The sequence below is a fragment of the Chionomys nivalis genome, chromosome 20 (assembly GCF_950005125.1).
Source record: "Chionomys nivalis chromosome 20, mChiNiv1.1, whole genome shotgun sequence".
Classification (NCBI taxonomy): domain Eukaryota; kingdom Metazoa; phylum Chordata; class Mammalia; order Rodentia; family Cricetidae; genus Chionomys; species Chionomys nivalis.
The window spans coordinates 35,444,538-35,461,997 of NC_080105.1; the positions used below are offsets into that span (position 1 = coordinate 35,444,538).

The window sequence follows — 17,460 nt, forward strand, 5'->3', positions numbered from 1 at the left end:
ATAACTACGAGGAAAGCCCAAGGGCTCGGGACATATCATAACACTGTATGTTATTTTCCAGAGTCTTCTCCTGTGTTTCTCCTCAGAGATTGACTTTGCTTAGAGAAAATTGTTGCCTTTTTTCCCCTCCAGACTCCAGTTTAGGACTAGAAAGGGCCCCATCTCTATCCAGAGTTTTGTTTTTATGTTTTAAGCAATGGTTTTCTTGTTTCTAATAGGAGATTTGATGAAGGCAGTATCTATATCCCGATTAAGCAACTAAGAAAAAATGTCAGTATTATGACGAAAATCTTTGAGGTCCAATTGATTTGAACTCTTTATTTCTTTGAAACTGCTAGAAGAAGTTAAGCCAGGCATCGTGACTCATCCCTTTAATTCTGCCACTGGGGATGGCCACAAATTCAAGACCAGACTAGGCTGTGTGAATCCTAGGCCAGCCTGGGCTATAGACTGAGACCTTGTCTCAGAAAAGACAAAAACGCAAAGAAACATACATTTATCTGGCTATGGCAGTGTATGCTTGTAATCCCAGCAATGGGAAACCGAGGCAGGAGGATTGCTGTAAATTCCAAGTCAGTCTAGGTTTCATAGCATGACCCTGCCTGTGTTAGAAAAAAAAAAGTGACAAGCGTGTAGTAAGTGACTGACTTCCTTTTAAGTCTAATCAGAGATTCTAACAAGAAGCTGGACTGTGTAACGTATGGCATAAGTGAATTATCTTGGTGTGTTTTCTCCAGAAAAACCCTCAGGTCATGTATCTGGAACAAGAACTCGAAAGCCTGAAAGCCGTGTTAGAGATCAAGAATGAGAAGCTACATCAGCAGGACATGAAGCTGATGAAGATGGAAAAGCTGGTATGTCTCCCCCAGGATGGAGGACTGAGCGCCTCCCAAGTAGGGGGGTGGGGCAAGGTGTTACCTAGGAGCTAGGGACTCGGAGCCCATGGCGCTAGAGCTATGGATCTGGGCTAACTTGTACTTCATGGTGTTTGGAAAACACACAAAGGGTCAGAGAGGCTATTTTCTTGTCCAGGTCTATTAGAGGCTGATTCAGCACAGCTTTCTAGAATACTTATTTTTTATGGAATACATATAAAGCCACATTTACTTTGGGAAAAACTGTAGCAAACAAACCTGGCTCATATTTCAATAGCCCAAAATCTTAACTTGGCCTAATGAAAATTTTGAATTACTCTAAAACCAATATTTTCATGCACCACCCACTCTGAACAGGAGGGACAGGTGGACATATCAAATAATCTTATCTTTTAAAAGAATTAGAAAATGGTTAAAAAAAAAAAAAGTGTTGGTAAGATTAGCCCAATTGGAAAACAGCAAGCATTGTTGAAAAACATGATCAGAATTTGAGCCTTCACAACTGTGTTTGAGGAGTGTGTCCTATGTGTACTGTCAGCCTTGGGTGTGCCAGCCAGGACGTGAACCAAACTGGCAGGGTTTGTCAGAACAGCTTAAGTGACCCTGGCTCTTGATGTCTTTTGCTCCCAGCTGTCAGCCAGCCACCCACCCAGTGCTTCCTCTCTTGCCTCCTCCTAGTTGTGGGTGCCTCCTTTAAACCTAGACCAGTCTGGACAATGGCGAGCCTGGTGCTCACCCTTACCTGTTTGGCTTTTGTTTGGAGTTTGGGGGTTTGGCTTAGTTTGGTGTTTTATTTCCTAGAGATAATTTGCTACTTTTTTGAAGGAGGTAAGGCTTAAATTAGCTTATAGGCACCTCCTTCACCTTGTCAGGAAATGTGGTAATAGTGGGGGGAAGGCTTTTTTTTTTTTAACATCCACAATAGCATTTTGTTTGGCCATGATGAAGAATGAAATTATGTCATTTGCAGACATAATTGATGGAATTGGAGATGATCAAGTTAAGTGAAATAAGCCAGACCCAGAAAAACAAACCCTGTTTTCTCTCATCTGTGGAGTCTAGATGATGAGACTAGGGGGACCACACTGGAAGAGAATGAGGACTAGCAAGGGGAGAAAGGAATGCGTAACGGAGACTAAATATGGTCAAAGTACACGAGTCACTTGAACAAAAACAACATTATGAAGCCTGATTACTGTGTACAGTGAATATGTGCTAATAATTTTTATAGGAAGCATCTGTAGTGGCCAGAGGGTGAGGGGTGGGTGGAGCAATCCATGTTTATCAGTCAGACACAAGTGTTTCTTAGATGCCCTGCATTCACTGTGCAGCCGATTTCTTTTAAAACCTACTGTCTGATCAGGTTGGTTAGTCATTGCTGTTTGGGGCTGATTGGCTCATTACTGTGGTCAACTTGGGGCTCATCTAGGACTGTAAGCTCACAAGGGGGCTCACTCCCACACTGATGCTTGGCAGGCCAGTGGGTTCTGGAGCCCTTGGAATAGGTGGCTTCACAGAGATGATTGGGGGTGTTTCTCTTTGTGGGCATTCACCCCCATGGAGGCAAGCATGGCAGCACAGGTAGCAACCACCTTCCCATCCGGAATGTTCTGTCAACCCCACAGTCCCTGGACAGAGGTGCGCAGGTGAGGGCTCACTGTAGTTGATTTGAGTGCAGGCACAGGGTGGCCCCACGATTCAGCTGCTTCAGTGAATGACACCAACATGGGCTATAGACCAGGCCTAGAACAACTCAACCACTGTTCCCTAAGAACAGAACGAGAGTGGTCTCTCAGCTTCAGTTCTGATCATCATGATTTGGCAAGGCTCACGGCTGCCCTCCACCTACCATGAAGTGTAACGTCTCCCAAGCCACTGATGTGGTCTCCAGAATGACATTTTAAGTCCAGCCCAGTTCTAGCTCGAGAGCACACAGCCCATCTATCATGAAGGGGTCAAAATGGTAGCAGACAAGGAAAGCTGGGACTCTTCATCCTCTGCCCATCTCAGAGGCACCAGAAGTACAGGAAGTGGCTTTTTTTTTTCTGGTCAGGAATGCAAGAAACTCCTGGTTGTTAATAAGCCCCACCCAGTACACGTAGCCGCCTTGGCAAAGGTCATCCTCAACACCCGCTCAGCAGGCAGGCAGTGATGACTCACGAGACCCTGTTAATAAGTTGTTACATCTTCCATTCACGCTCCTGAACTTATCAGATCTCTGCTGATAAACTGTTTTAAAAGTATAAACATGTTTTAATTTCTAGTGAGCCACGATATTTCTGTTTTATGTGCCGACTAAGAGGCATCGTAACAGTATCAGTCAGCCTTACACTGCTGTTCATAACACAGGAGGATAGGTTGCTATGACAACGGGTACACCCAGAGCCACTGCCACATGGTACACTTAGGAGTTCCGGGCCTTTAACGAAGTTTGAACACTTAGTCTAGTAGGCTCTTCCTCTAAAGGAACAGAGCTGACAGGATATACGTTAAAGGAGGATTTGCTAGACTGGCTTACATAATAAGCTCAGAGTAGCTGCCCGAGAGCCTTGTTCAACCCACAAGTCCGGGTGCCGCTGTTGTTCCACGCTGGTGCCAAAGGCCAACAGGATCCTGGAGAGCCCCTGATCATGAGTCCACGCTGGAAGCCTGAAGAAGCTGACTCTGATATCAGAGACAGAATCAGCAGCAGCAAGAGGGTAGATAAAAATCTCAGCGAGAGTGAGGGGCAAGCAAGCACTTTCTCCCATGTCCTGGGGTCTCAGCCACTACCAGACAGTGCTGCCCACATTTAGGCAATCAAGCTGACCCCCTAGCCGCATGCCCACAGGCCAGCCTGATGGAGACTACCCTTCATCCAGGCTTTCTTCCCAGATGTTTCCAGGTGGTGTCAGGTGGCAAACTAACCATCACACTTACCATGAGGACATTGCCTAAGAAAGCAAGCTTTGCTCTGAGAGCCAGCCCTGCAGTCCTTAGCTTTGTGACATCAAAGGTCGAGCTTTTACCTCTATAACACAAAACATTGGTAGAATAGTATTTTCAGGTCAACTGCCACTGTTTTTAATTCCAAGTTACCCCGGTTTGGGGTTTTATTTGAAGGCTTTATTCTATGCATTTCAAAGGTGTTTCTCCCCCTAGCTCCTCCTGTTTTTATTCTGTAGATGTTTTTCTAGAAAGTTACTTCATCTGACTGGCTTGTCGTGAGCATTTTCTGGACATGAGCGTGTCTTAAAAATAAGAGTTCCACCTAGACAGACCCTGTAATCCAAGCAGATGAGCCATAGCGGGGAGCTGGGGTTAATTCTGGCCCCAAGTTAATTGTGAGCTGTGATGTCACCTCTCAAACAAGTCATAAACCATAATTTAGGACAGGAGTTGGAAGGGAATCAGCTCGCCGCCATGGTCAGTGATTCATGTCTTTGTGGGTCTTATGCTTTAATCTCTCACCTGATCAGTTTGAGAGTGCGGAGGCTGGGGAGACCAGCAGGACAATGTGTCCCTTGACCCGTGCAGCGAGGTTTTCTATCGTGACTCTCCCTGATGTGCTACAGAGCCTTGCTGCATTGCATGAGTGTGCAGATACAGTTCCCCCCACTCAATCGCTGCGAGTAGCTATTTATTCGCTTGCTTGTGACTATAACCATTTGTTTACACCAAGGTGGACAACAACACGGCACTGGTCGACAAACTGAAGCGATTCCAGCAGGAGAACGAGGAACTGAAAGCGCGGATGGACAAACACATGGCCATTTCCAGGTAAAGCTACAAAAGTCTGTTTTCCTTCTCTCATCTCTGAACATCTGCTGCTCCCTTCTGGACATGCTCCTCCCAGGCTACCTCCCAGACACTGAGCGAAGCAGAGCGGCAGGCACCAATTTCCTTCTGAAAGTAGCAGTTCATGCTTCTACCAAAGTGGCCTAGACCTTCACCCTGACCTGGAGCTCACTCAACATAATAAGGCTTTCAGGGAAGGAGCGATCACAGATGTGAACAGAAAACAGCCCCTGAGCTAAGATAGGCCCCCAATGAGCCAAAGCCTTGTGCAAGCACCCCACTGCCTAGTGGGAAGTTGCCCAAAAGATAGAGCTGCCCATTATTACTAAGGGGATTTATTTGGGCCAGGCTTTACACTTCTGGTATTTGGGTGTTTCATTTTCCTTTTTTAGGGCACAGACCTGAGCCAGGGGCCTCACACATGATAGGCAGTCCCTCTACCACCAGCTGTTGGCCTTCCTATAGTATTTGGGTTTCTTGGCTTTTAAAAAAATCTACGACCCTGGCCTAGATCCTGTTTATTCTCCCCAAGTACGCTTCTTGCACCTTCATATTTAAACAGGAAGAGCTACTATTTGGCTTGGATGCTACATGGTCTTTGCGTTTTTCTTTCCAAGGCAACTTTCCACAGAGCAGGCAGCGCTGCAGGAGTCCCTGGAGAAGGAGTCAAAGGTCAACAAGAGACTGTCCATGGAGAACGAGGAGCTGCTGTGGAAGCTGCACAACGGGGACCTGTGCAGCCCTAAGAGATCCCCCACATCCACGGCCATCCCTTTCCAGTCCCCCAGGAATTCAGGTTCCTTCTCCAGCCCCAGCATCTCACCCAGATGATGCTTCTGGAATGTGACAGAGTCTCCGGAGGCTCTGAGGTGCGCTTCTGCAGGACTGACCCTCTCGTGGGAACAAGAGCTGAACTGGCTTTCTGGAATTTCCACAGGATAACTGGAAAGCAGCCACCACCGTATTGGCTACTTACGAGTCGGGGGCTCTGGAGGAAGACTTAACTTGGTCCAAAAGCCTCCTCCGAAAATACTTTGGAATCGGTGTGGACACAGTTGCACAAAGCACTTACGGAACAAGGGAAACTTGTTCTTTTGCCTTCCTTCACCTAAGCATAAGGGGAAACTCTCAGGGGCCTATTAAGATAAAGATTTATAACCTTTATAATATTCTTCACCAGAGACACCTTCTTGTGATTTTTTTTTTTTTAAATTTCATTCTGACTGTGGGCAGAGGTGTGTGTGTGTGTGGATGAAATGGGTGTACTGGTGTGTCACATGACTGTCACAGCCCCCTCTGCTGTGTATTAAAAGTCAACAGCTGAATATGTATTACTCAAGTTATAACCAGTGTCCACGTGTCAACAGAAGCCATCGAAGAGAAAGCAATAGTCCTTGAGTCACCACCGACTCCACTCGGCGCTGTGACATGGCAGGGCTAGGCCGTGACAGGCAGAGTCTTTTGATTTGTGTACATTTCTGTTAGTGTTTTGGTGCTTAGTTTTGTCAGTTGATACCGGTTTTCCTTTGCCTGTAGATTTTTATGAGCCTAATTACTATACTCCGATCCATTTTCTCAGGCTACGCGCTAATTTTTCTAAACACCAATCTGTATAAAGAATAGGGGGCAGTACCAATGGTGGTTTCTGCCTTCTTTTCACCTTGAATCCAAGCTGTTTGCGCAAAGGTTAGTTTTCATCTGCTCTCCCCATTGTCCACATCTGCCTCTCCTCCCCCCATCTAGAGCCACAGAAGCAAACCTCCTACCTCTTCCCTTATTACAGAGTGCTTCTCCAGAGCCAGCTCATCTCCGAGGTGCTGAACCAAAAAGCCAACATCTGTATCTGAGAGTACAAATTTTGGAAACCCGTAGGGAAGTCAGTAAAGGTGGCCTTCAGCATGTACGAATGGCCAGAAGCACCTCGTTAAGCCAACGATTCGTGTTTAAGAGGACAAGAGTGTGAGTGGTGATGCCGACCTAAGGGCCCCTGTGAGCATGCCTCCTGTCACTGAAGGGGGACAGAAGGGTCAGCCAAAGAGAAAAGTGGCTTAGGCGACTCCTTCACACTGCATTTGATTTTCTTTTCAGAATTTCACTTACTGCCTCCCCAGACTCTAAGACACCAGGAAAGGTAGAGGGATAGCTGTGGCTGCCCATCCCCGCCTGCCCATATTTGTCAGCGCCCTGAAGTCAGTATTTACGAACCCGTGCGTTCAATGGCTGGCCTAATAACCCCCGGAGTTAGGACAGATCCAGGATCCTAGAGGTGGCTATCCAAGTCGTCACGGGCCTGTCCACTGCGTAGTTAATCGATATTCATGACGCATGCTCTTATTAGTGGTTGTGTTGAAGTCTCTAATCGTTTATGATGTGTGTAACCTTCCATGTTTGCTTCTGATAATAGGCTGTAGCGTCAGTGCCACCTCCTGGAATATCTCTGCTCCTGGTCCCGCGTTCTTCCCAGCGACGTTAGCCAAAGTTGGGTTTATCGTTCATGCTCTAGTTATGATAAAAATTCATGCGATTCCCTGCCATCCTCCAGACATTTCGGTGTCTGGGAAGTCACTCTTACAGCAGTTAAAAATGCCTTCAGAGGGAAGAAGACGAGAAAAGATAGGAAACAGAGAGCTTTCAAGGTTTGTTTTTTTAAACGTTTCATGTAGGACGCAAAACTGTTGACACATCGTAAAAACGAGGCTGTGTGAACAACTGTAGTTTGTAGCTACGGAAAGCGTCTTTTACTTTGATCGAATAAGTAACGCTGAAATAATCGCTGTAAGGATGGCAGCCTCTGACATACTTCACTCCCCAAAGCATTAGGTTATGTTATAAACCCCCTTCTCAACACTCATCCGCTCAGACAGGCCCCGACGCTAGTGTACAGAACTCCCAACCCAGTGCCAGTGTTTGTTGTGGGCTGAGATTGACTTGCGCAGACCTTGAGTTTACGATTAAGCTTTTCAAAATTCAAATGCTGGATTTTGGCTAGTCGAAGCAAATTTCTTCTGCATGGTGTAAGAAAATTGGAACGGTTGCGGTCTCAAGTCCTTTTGAAGACAGATCTAGCCAAAGCTGAACCTTCCTTACTCTGTTCATCTATGTTATGTTAAAGGCTAAATTGTTTGAGAAATTTAAAATGAGTAGTTTTGGTGTGGCAATTTAATGTAAAAATGTGTGATTTTTGATACCTTTATAAATGAACTCACATTAGCATTGATAAAGTGGCATATCTAAGCACTTGAATCTCGAGTTGTTGCTTGTAAGCGGCTGAACACGAGCAGGTACCACAGAGATTGCTGTCAAGCCCTTCAGTATGCACAAGCCAAAGGAGACAACAAGCAGCTTATCTTTTTTTTTTTTTTTATAAAATCTTGCTCATTTAATAGAAATGGTTATACAAAGTTGTTGACATGTTTTCTTGGCATAAAAATGAGAAACATGGTTGAAAGTAATCAAAATACACTTTCTTCTAAGAAAGTTAGCACTTCTATTAATAGACAGATGACTTCCTTTGTTTTGGATGTCTGTCTGACCCACAGGCAGCGGCTGGCCTTTGGTACTGGCCTCCCACAAAGCTTTTTTTTTTTTTCTTAAAGCACCTCGACGTTGTATACACAGATGGCTTTCCATCCGTTGACCGTACTTCACTTTCCGAGTCAGGAAAACTCAACAGTGGTAGCCACTGTTGTCTGTCCTCGGAGATTCTGAGCCGTGCATATATAATATCCTGCATCAATCGTCTCAAAGTCTTCAACGGTGATGACACTCTGGGAGATTCTTGTGGTGTGTCCCAGTCCTCGGTGGATCAGTCTCCAGGTGTCTTGAATGGTCACGGGCCTTTCGTCCTATTTAAGGATGGCACACAGACTGAAGCCAGAAGGGACAGGCTGCTTTGCTGGGCTCCCATCCACCCAACCCATTCTCGAATACAAAGCACATGGCTCACTGAAGGCTGGTTTGCATGCTCAGCTTGTAGCCTTTTTTTTTTTTCTAACTGTATAATCATTCAAGTCAAGGCCGCGTTTTCTCCAAGTGGGTCTTGAATTTCAGGATGCTGTTTGGTGATTTCTTTCTGCTCTGTTATAGATGTAAAATGGATTGGGCCTCTAAGGGGAACTGGTCTTAAGCAGAAATACATAGGCAGGATTTTTTTTTCCCCATCGTGCCATCCTCACATTGCCAACTTTCCCCTGCCAAGTGGTTCTTATTCATGGAATTTAAGGTCACGAGCCCAGAGCACTGGCTGTGTAAGGAAAGAAGCAGCTCCCTCAGGCTCTGATTTGGGAGAGGCAGGAAAGTAATTAGGCTAATGTTCCTTGAGACTGCAGAGGGAGGCAGACTGTACCAGGGAAGGGTAGGATGATGCCCTTGACAGTGTGAACGCCTCTTCTAGAAGAGTGTCCCCTTTAAGATCTGTTTCAGGCATTTCCAGCAATAAGAACAGTGTTAAGTCCCCCCCCCCCCCATCAAAGATAATTATAATATTACAATATTACTAACTTAATACTTTTCCTCCCAATAACAGCAATGCAAAAGGTCATTCTATTGAAAAGCAAGAATGTGTGTGACAATGTATTCAAAACAACAGCAACAAAAAGCTAGCAGCAGGATGCTGGAAAGGAATGCTCTCTGGGGACCATCCTTTTCCACCCATCCCTGGCTACCCAGTATTATCTTGAGAGACGGCCTCTCTGGTGACAAAGCTGGTAGCGGAGCCGTTTATTTCAGGGAGCAGAAGATGCCCAAAGGCTAAGGACCCTGCCTTTTCTTTTATAGAAGTCTATTTCTAAATGATGATAGCAACACTGCACCTTGTTAACAGGGTTCGTGTTTAAACGCCCACTTGGAGAATATCTGCTCCAAACCATTCACAGGCCTTGTGTGAGGATTCACGGGCCCGATGCCACTTCCCTTTTTCCCCACCCATGGCTCTGAAGCTTTGTGCATTGTGGAAGATTCCTGGAGGAGGTTATAGTAAGTAGCCTGTGGTAGGCCTGGAAGATGAGCGTGAAGACGGAAGTTCAGATGGAAGTAGTCTGCCCCTTTCGTGTCTCCAAGAGCAATGAGAAATTACACATAGGAAGGCATCTTGAGTAAATCACCTACTAGAGCCATCCACTTTTTTTTTTCTGGAAAACAGTATATGTTGACGTAGACAGAAATATCTTAGACAAACATTCCCTGGCTCCCACCTAGTCGTAAACCTTGCACTTAAAGTCTGATCTAAGTGATGGAAACTCAGTGCTGACTGAGGCTGGGGTATGGCACTCACCTTCTGTCCGGGAAAGATCCACCTGAACTCCACCTCAACATCCGGCTCCCCGAGGACAGTGCACAGCACGCTGATGTCATCACCGCCGTTCACTTTGTTGGAGGAGGCCAAGATGGTTGTTGACGGAGGGCCACTGGGAACTGGAAGCAAGCAGGAAGAACTAATGAGATCCATAACTCTGATGTTAAAGACATACGCATTCCCTTTGGAGAGAGGAAACTGCCTTTTCTATAGCTTCATGAAGCCAACTCTAGCATATAACACCCTTTGATTGCTTTAGGAGCTGCCTGGGCCTCTCTATGTTGGTAGTCCAGACTCCCAGCTCCACTCTGCCATACTTGTGACTAGAGAAGGAGCTAGCGAGTTGACCAGGGTCATATCAAAGATATAGAAGGTGTGGTGATAGAGGTTGGGGTGGGGGAGGGATGGCTCAGCCGTTAAGAGCACTGGCTACTTTTCCAGAGGTCCTGGGTTCAATTCCCAGCAACCACGTGGTAGCTTACAACCATCTATAATGAGATCTGGTTTCCTCCTCTGGCATGCAGGAAGAACAGTGTATACATAATAAGATTTTAAGGTTGTGGTGGAGGAAGGAATAAGTGAAGGGAGCCTGATTGGGTGGGGGTGGCCAAGTAGATATGGGACACCCATCCTCAGAAGAGGTCCAGATATCCCAATGAGGAAAGTGTTTGCAGTCTAGCACAAATGCTGCCTGTGTCTTCAGGATTCTGATGTCGTAACACCTTAGAAGCCTTGTTAATCGTCCAGTCACTCAATGGGTAATATTAAGCAAATAGATGTGCTAGGAACTAGGACTGCAGAAACGAGCCAGACAGATGGCGGACTGAGTTCCTAGAGTCAGCATTCCAGCAGAGTGGGCAGCCGCCAAGTGAGCATCTGCAATGTGAGAAGCCCCGAGTGAGCCACAAGCTGGTATAGTCTGAGAATCAGGCAAGCAGTTGAAGTCTCAGCACTGAGCTTAAAAGACACAGGGAGGTAGTTCCAGGATAGGCTCCAAAACCACAGAGAAACCCTGTCTCAGAAAAAAAAAAAAAAAAGACACAGGGAGGAAGATTCCTGAGCGGTCTGTGAGGGAAGATGAGCGGCCTGGAGTAGAGGACAGTTGGCTCCACAAAGAGAACAAGGTATAAGAAAGAAGGGCACCTCAGGTCCTCCCACACTCGGAATCTAAAGAAAATGGAAGAGTGTCATCTCAGTTTTCATGAGGCTCCATGTTCAACCTGCAATTCTGCCCCCAGAGCAAAGTACAAAGGGGCTGTAGGGATGGGTTGGTGGTTAAGAGCACTGACTGCTTTTCTGAAGGACTCAACTTTGATCCCCAACACGCACATGGTCCCAAAGGATTCAGTGCCGCCTTCTGGCCACTTTGGGAACTGCACACAGTTGGTCTCTACAAATATGCAGGCAAAACACCCATCCATGCATATAAAATTGTACTTTTAATAAAATTTAACAAAATTTGAAAAGTAGGGTCACGATCAAAGGAATTTCAGGCAAGAGCGTTATCTGTTTGATGTAATGACATGGGAGCCTGGCAAAAGCTTGTTTCAATAATATATAGAGCGAACAGCCAATGAGACCAAGATAAGGGGAGGTAACGATGAGTCAGGGAATACAAAGGGCCTTTTGTTAAGAGTATCTGGCTGCTATAGGGAAAGAGATGGCCTCGGTGGAGACTTGGGGCAGTTAAAGCAGAGTTATCATTTAGAAACAATACTAGAAACTCTGACCTACTGTATGAGTCCCTCAGTAGAGAATGGAAGGAATTGCCCGCTCCAAATTCTGATTTCTGAGAGCAATTAACTTGGGAGACATGCTTCTCTCCAACAGCGGAGCACCATTGTTGTGAAGAGGTTAACCGCTGGGCTCCCCAACCCTCATCAGTGTAAGCGTTCTCAGGGGACACAAAGGTTATATTGGAGGAGAGACAGTGCAAGAGGAATCACTTCCTCGGTTTCAGAAACGGGATGAGGCGCTCTCTCCAGGAAGTCGTGACAGGGCAGTGCTATCTGGTGGAGTATCTGCTCATCAGCCCATCCCTGTGCCACCAGAAAAGCCTTGGAACAAATGGGAGAGCGGAAGGCTGCAAGGAGAAGAGGCTTTGCTGAGAGCTAGAGATGGAGCCTTATAATCCCTACATCCAACCAGTTGTGGTTGTCTACGTGTTCAGGTTGTGACTGATGTGAGGGTGGAATGCAGGTGTCTAGAGAACAGGCAGATGGTTTCAGGTAGACGCTGAAGTCACTCTGAGAATGCAACGGCAAGAAAGACGGTTGTTAAATGAATGGCAGGGAGTGGCAGGGAAGTGAATGGGAATGTTAGTGGGACCAAGCCAGCAGAGAAGGAGCAGAGGTTCCTAATAGTGAGGGACAAGGAATGGAAGCTGGGTTGGGCACAACCAGGATGTCATCCTCAAGCTGGGAAGTGGATGACGATGCTGGGAGAGATTTGGTTAAGGCATAGAAGCCGGTGAGTCCTAAGGGGGCTGGGGACACAAGGGACTTCCCAATTAAACATAAAATGAGGGAAAATTCTGGAGTGCAAGATAGAGGGAATGGATCAAGGGAGCAGAATGCTCTGGAAATACCATAGAGAAGCTTGTAGAATATCATCCTATGCTTTTGTATTTTCCTCCCAACCAGCGGGCAGTGCCCATCTCGTCTGGGGGAAGAAGGCTGACTTACTTACCTTCCACGTAGAGCAGCTGATACTTGACAGAGATCTGAGACTTGCCCCCAGCCTCAGCTTTGCAGTAGACCACACCCTGGTGATGAGATTGAGGCTGAAGGTATACAAAGCCTCTCTTCATGTCATAAACAATGTCTGTTCCGTTGGCAGGGATTTCTTTGGCCGGAAACTCTCTGTGGAGTGTGACTTTGGCTGATGGCACTGTAACTCGACAAGGAACCACAGCCTGTCTGTCCGGGTTCAGGTAAACAACATCAAAGTAACTGGTGGAAGGTACAAACAGCTCTCCTCTCTCTGCAGGGGAGAAGACACAGGTTTAACAACTCCAAAGAAATGTGGTAAAGATGCATTAAAGAGTCTTAAAACCAGCACAAAGATGAGATGATGCTAACAATGTACTCAGCACCCTGGATCTCTAAGAAGGCTGGGCTTAAAAATGCATAGGGAATTGTTTTGCATCCTGCTATAATTTAGATGTTGACTGTCCCCTAGAGGTCCTTGAATTAAAGGGTTGGTTATTAGAAGTTACTGAGAGGCTTGGCATGAGGGCTTTTAGGTCAGTAGAGATGTGCTCCTAAAGGTACTTGTGAGGCATCAGGCTTTTCTCTCTGATTCCTGACAATGACACCTGTCTCAACACAGGATGGAGGACATGAGGTCAATTGATCATGGACATGAGCCTCCAAAACTTTCTCTTGATAAACTTAGTGGTAAATTGGCTGAAAAAGAAATCAGAGAAACAATACCCTTTACAATAGCCACAAATAACATAAAATATCTTGGGGTAACTCTAACCAAATAAGTGAAAGGCCTATATGACAAGAACTTTAAGTCTTTGAAGAAAGAAATTGAAGAAGACACCAGAAAATAGAAAAATCTCCTCTGCTCATGGATAGGTAGGATTAATGTGGTAAAAATAGCAATCTTACCAAAAGCAATCTACAGAATCAATGCAATCTCCATCAAAATCCCAACACAATTCTTCACAAACATCAAAAGAATAATACCCAACTTCATATAGAAAAACCCAGAATAGCTAAAACAATCCTGTACAATAAATGTCCAGATGTATCACCATCCCTGACTTCAAGCTCTACTATATAGCTGTAGTAATAAAAACAGCTTGTTATTAGTAAAAAACAGACACTTGGATCAGTGGAATTGAATCAAAGATGCTGACACAAAGTCACACACCTATGAACACCTGATTTTTGACAAAGCCAAAATTATACAATGGAAAAAAGAAAGCACCATCAACAAATGGTGCTGGCAAAATTGGATGTCAGCACGTAGAAGAATGCAAATAGATCCATATCTATCACTATGCACAAAACTCAAGTCCAAATGGATCAAAGACCTCAATATAAATCCAGCTACATTGAACCTGATCTAAGAGAAAGTGGGAAGTAGCCTGAATGCATGGGCACAGGAGACTACCTTCTGAATATAACACTAATAAGCACAGACCCTGAGATCAAATAATAATAAATGGGACCTCCTGAAACTGAAGAGCTTCTGTAAGGCAAAGAAAGGACACAGTCAACAAAACAGCAGTCTACTGAATGGGAAAAGATCCTCACCAACCCCACATCTGACAGAGGGCTCATCTCTAAAATATACAAAGAACTCAAAGTAGACATCAAAATCCAAGTAAAAAATGGAGTATAGATCTGAACAGAACTCTCAACAGAAGAATCTCAAAAGGCTGAAATACACTTAAAGAACTGTTTGACATCCTTAGTCATCATGGAAATGCAAATCAAAATGACTCAGATACCATCTTACACCTGTCAGAATGGCTAAGATCAAAACTTACGTTGGAGAGGACGTGGAATAAGAACACTCCTCCACTGCTGGTTGTAGTGCAAGCTGGTACAGTCTCTTTGGAAATCAATATGGCAGTTTCTTAGAAAAATGGGAATCAATCTACCTCATAACCCAACAATACCACTCTCTTGGGCATATACGCAAAGGATGCTCAGTCATACCACAAAGGCACTTGTTCAACTATGTTTATAGCAGCATTATTTGTAATAGCCAGAACCTGGAAACCACCTAAATGTCCCTCAACCAAAGAATGGATAAGGAAAACGTATATTTATACAATGGAATGTTACTCAGATGTGAAAAACAATGACCTTATGAAAATTGCAGTCAAATGGATGGAACTAGAAAAATAATCATTCTGAAAGAGGTAACCCAGACATAGAAAAACAGACATGGTATGTACTCACACATAACTGGGTATTAGATGTAAAGTATAGGAAAACTAACCTTTCGGTGCACAGCCCTAGAAAGGCTAGATAACAAAGAGGACCCGAAGAGGGATGCATGAATTTCTCTGGGAAGAGGAAATAGAGATCTTCTGGGTAATCTGTGTGGGGTAGGGGGCGGTGGGATAGGGACAGAGGGAAACCTGGTCTCAGGAATGGCTTCTACTTGGCTACCATGTAGCTGACGACTTTCACCTGATATTACACACATGTACTCGTGTGTACACACACACACACACTCCCCCTTGCAATGCCACCTGTCAGAGTTTTTAAAGCCTGGATGACTTTTCCATCTCAGAGAAAGTAGACAGGTGAGAACTGGCTTACTCAAACATCCCTAGGATAGCGAAAGGATTATGGGTGTGGCTTTGGGGGCACATGCTTATGTTATTTGTTTGATTTGGCTTGGCACCTTAAATCCTTTGGTTTCTGGATTGTTCTGTAAAGGGATATTAGAGCAATTGCTGAGAGAACTCTCTGGGGCTAATCACATAACACTTCTTAAATTGTTTCCTGTGTTTCCCTTGAAACCTTCTGAAGCAGGCCATTGTTCTTGGCTTTCTCTTTCACCAGCCTTCCCCGTCACCATTGTATGATCATTTAGGCTGGGCGTAGGATTCCTGAAAACACCAAGGGTCTTCAGGGGCAGGAGTTCTTTGATTCCAACGACCAAGTTCTGGAACACAGAAGTGTTTCTATGGGAAAGACTGTGTCATAGCTCAGAGGGCACCCACAACTTTTGTTATGCTCTATGCTAACCAGACTGGTGATTTTGTTACTTTGTAAATTGATTTTCAGACTTAAGCCAGGGGTGCCTTTCTAATGTGTCCAGTATCCCTGTTAAGAAACAGAAAATCTACCCTATTTGTAAAGAGTAGATAATATTAGAGACATCTTTTGAGTGGCTGAGAGGGTGCCACAGTGGTAGGACATTTGCCTGGGATGTTAGAAGGCCTACATTCAGTCCCCACCACTGCAAGAAAATAAAGATAATAGTTTGTGTTGTGAGGTTTGCTGAGTGAGTGATCTGCTCCACTTAGCAAAGCCAAAATGTGAGCAGCTGGAATTTCAGGGTGCAAAAGTGCTTCAGAATAAACGAATTTATCAGTTGCTCTAAAAATATTTAAAAAGTGGGGTACGGCTCAATAGTAGAAAACTTGTCTCATATATGAAAGGCCCTAGCTTCAGTCCTCAATACTAGTGCATGTAAACATGCATGCTCGCACACACACGGGCGCACACACACACAGCAGTAGCTTCCATCTGTTAAAAGAAATGTGTTGCGGTTCCTTTAAAAAATTATAGGTTACATACCCCTACAAATATGCTTGTATCTACTCATGTACCATAGTGCTTTAAAAACTAAACACATGGGGTTGTATTTTTTAAAAGTCAAAACTAATAGCCTATAAATTAAAACACAAATTACAGCACATTCAGTGTTTAGTAAAATACTCAAATGTGGTCTCCCCACATATGAAAATCATTGCCCAAGTATTTCCCGTTGAGAAAGCCCTCCCACTGGTAGAGAGCTCTCCTTGATCTGTCTGGGTGGCAGTTGCAGGCCTGCCCCTTTGAGGACAGTTTATTGAGCTGTCTACTTAGGATTTGAATTTTTTTCTTTATGTATGTTATCCTTCAGTGTGTGTGGGCGGGGGGGAAGAGAACACAAACCTGCCTACTGGATAAGAGGGAATAATGTGGCAGTTACTTACTCAAACAGATTAACAACAGGCAGCACCCCAAAAGAGATTTCACAGTGTTTGCCATCAAACGCTAGCAAACACACAAACATCACGAATGGCAGATGCTTCCCCATGTGGGTAGCTGAGAAGCATATGTTCCGAAGGAATTCTGTGCCAGCAGTGGGAACCTCAGCTTCTGTGGCAGCCCATCTTGGCTTTCCAGAGCCACCCACACTTCAAAAGACAGAATGATAAACCCTGTCCTGGAAGTATCCCTGGACTTTCCGAGAGTTGAGTAAAGCAGCAATGTGACATCACCTCCCTCTCCCGCCTTCTTCCTCCCTGGCTTCCTTTTCTTGACAGGTTCTCCTGTAAGACCAGGCTGGTCCTCGAACTCACTGCGTAGTAAGGTTGATGCTGAACTTCTGATCCTCCCATCTTTTCCTCCTGCGCTCACTACCACACCTGGCTGTAGATTACGGTGAGCTAGAACCCTGGCCTTTGAGCATGCTAGCCAAACACACTGTTCACTGAGCTATATCCCTAGCCCTGACTAAGCTTGTCCAAAGTTGAAACCAACATGTTTTAAGCTTTCCTTGGCTCACAAGAGGACTTTAAGAATTAAAGAGGAGCCACCTGCAAAACTCAAAAGAGCACTCATAAACCCTAACCCATCAACCTGTAACAGCTCCAGAGAAGTCTTCAGGTCAACACCTAACACTTCAGAAAGACAGGGTAGTGCTGATCTTAGCAAAGAATGTTCACCTGCAGTTTCAATATGAAAACATCCTTATGTAGAATAAGAAGCTGTTATCCATCTTGTTTGCCTTTTCTACACTTTGCACATGGCATAGTGATGGAGGAAGGTC

At 45.0% G+C, this 17,460-nt stretch overlaps 2 protein-coding genes across 5 annotated transcripts in view; one reads left to right on the forward strand and one right to left on the reverse strand.

Annotated features, from left to right (window-relative positions):
• Mtus1 (microtubule associated scaffold protein 1) overlaps positions 1–7,885 on the forward strand; it is a 130,669-nt gene extending 122,784 nt beyond the window's left edge. For all 4 annotated transcript variants that reach the window (XM_057752410.1, XM_057752411.1, XM_057752412.1 and 1 more), the window contains 3 exons: positions 738–854; positions 4,537–4,634; positions 5,270–7,885. In XM_057752410.1, the coding sequence (XP_057608393.1) occupies positions 738–854; positions 4,537–4,634; positions 5,270–5,483 (429 nt within the window). In that variant the 3' untranslated portion in view covers positions 5,484–7,885. The remainder of the gene's footprint in view (positions 1–737; positions 855–4,536; positions 4,635–5,269) is intronic.
• A 10-nt stretch (positions 7,886–7,895) lies between these two features.
• The window catches only part of Pdgfrl (platelet derived growth factor receptor like), a 49,259-nt gene continuing 39,694 nt past the window's right edge, over positions 7,896–17,460 (reverse strand). Inside the window, exons 4-6 of the mRNA XM_057752414.1 lie at positions 12,634–12,927; positions 9,925–10,064; positions 7,896–8,497 (exon numbers count right to left, since the gene is read on the reverse strand). Coding sequence (XP_057608397.1) covers positions 8,309–8,497; positions 9,925–10,064; positions 12,634–12,927 — 623 coding nt within the window. The 3' untranslated portion in view covers positions 7,896–8,308. The remainder of the gene's footprint in view (positions 8,498–9,924; positions 10,065–12,633; positions 12,928–17,460) is intronic.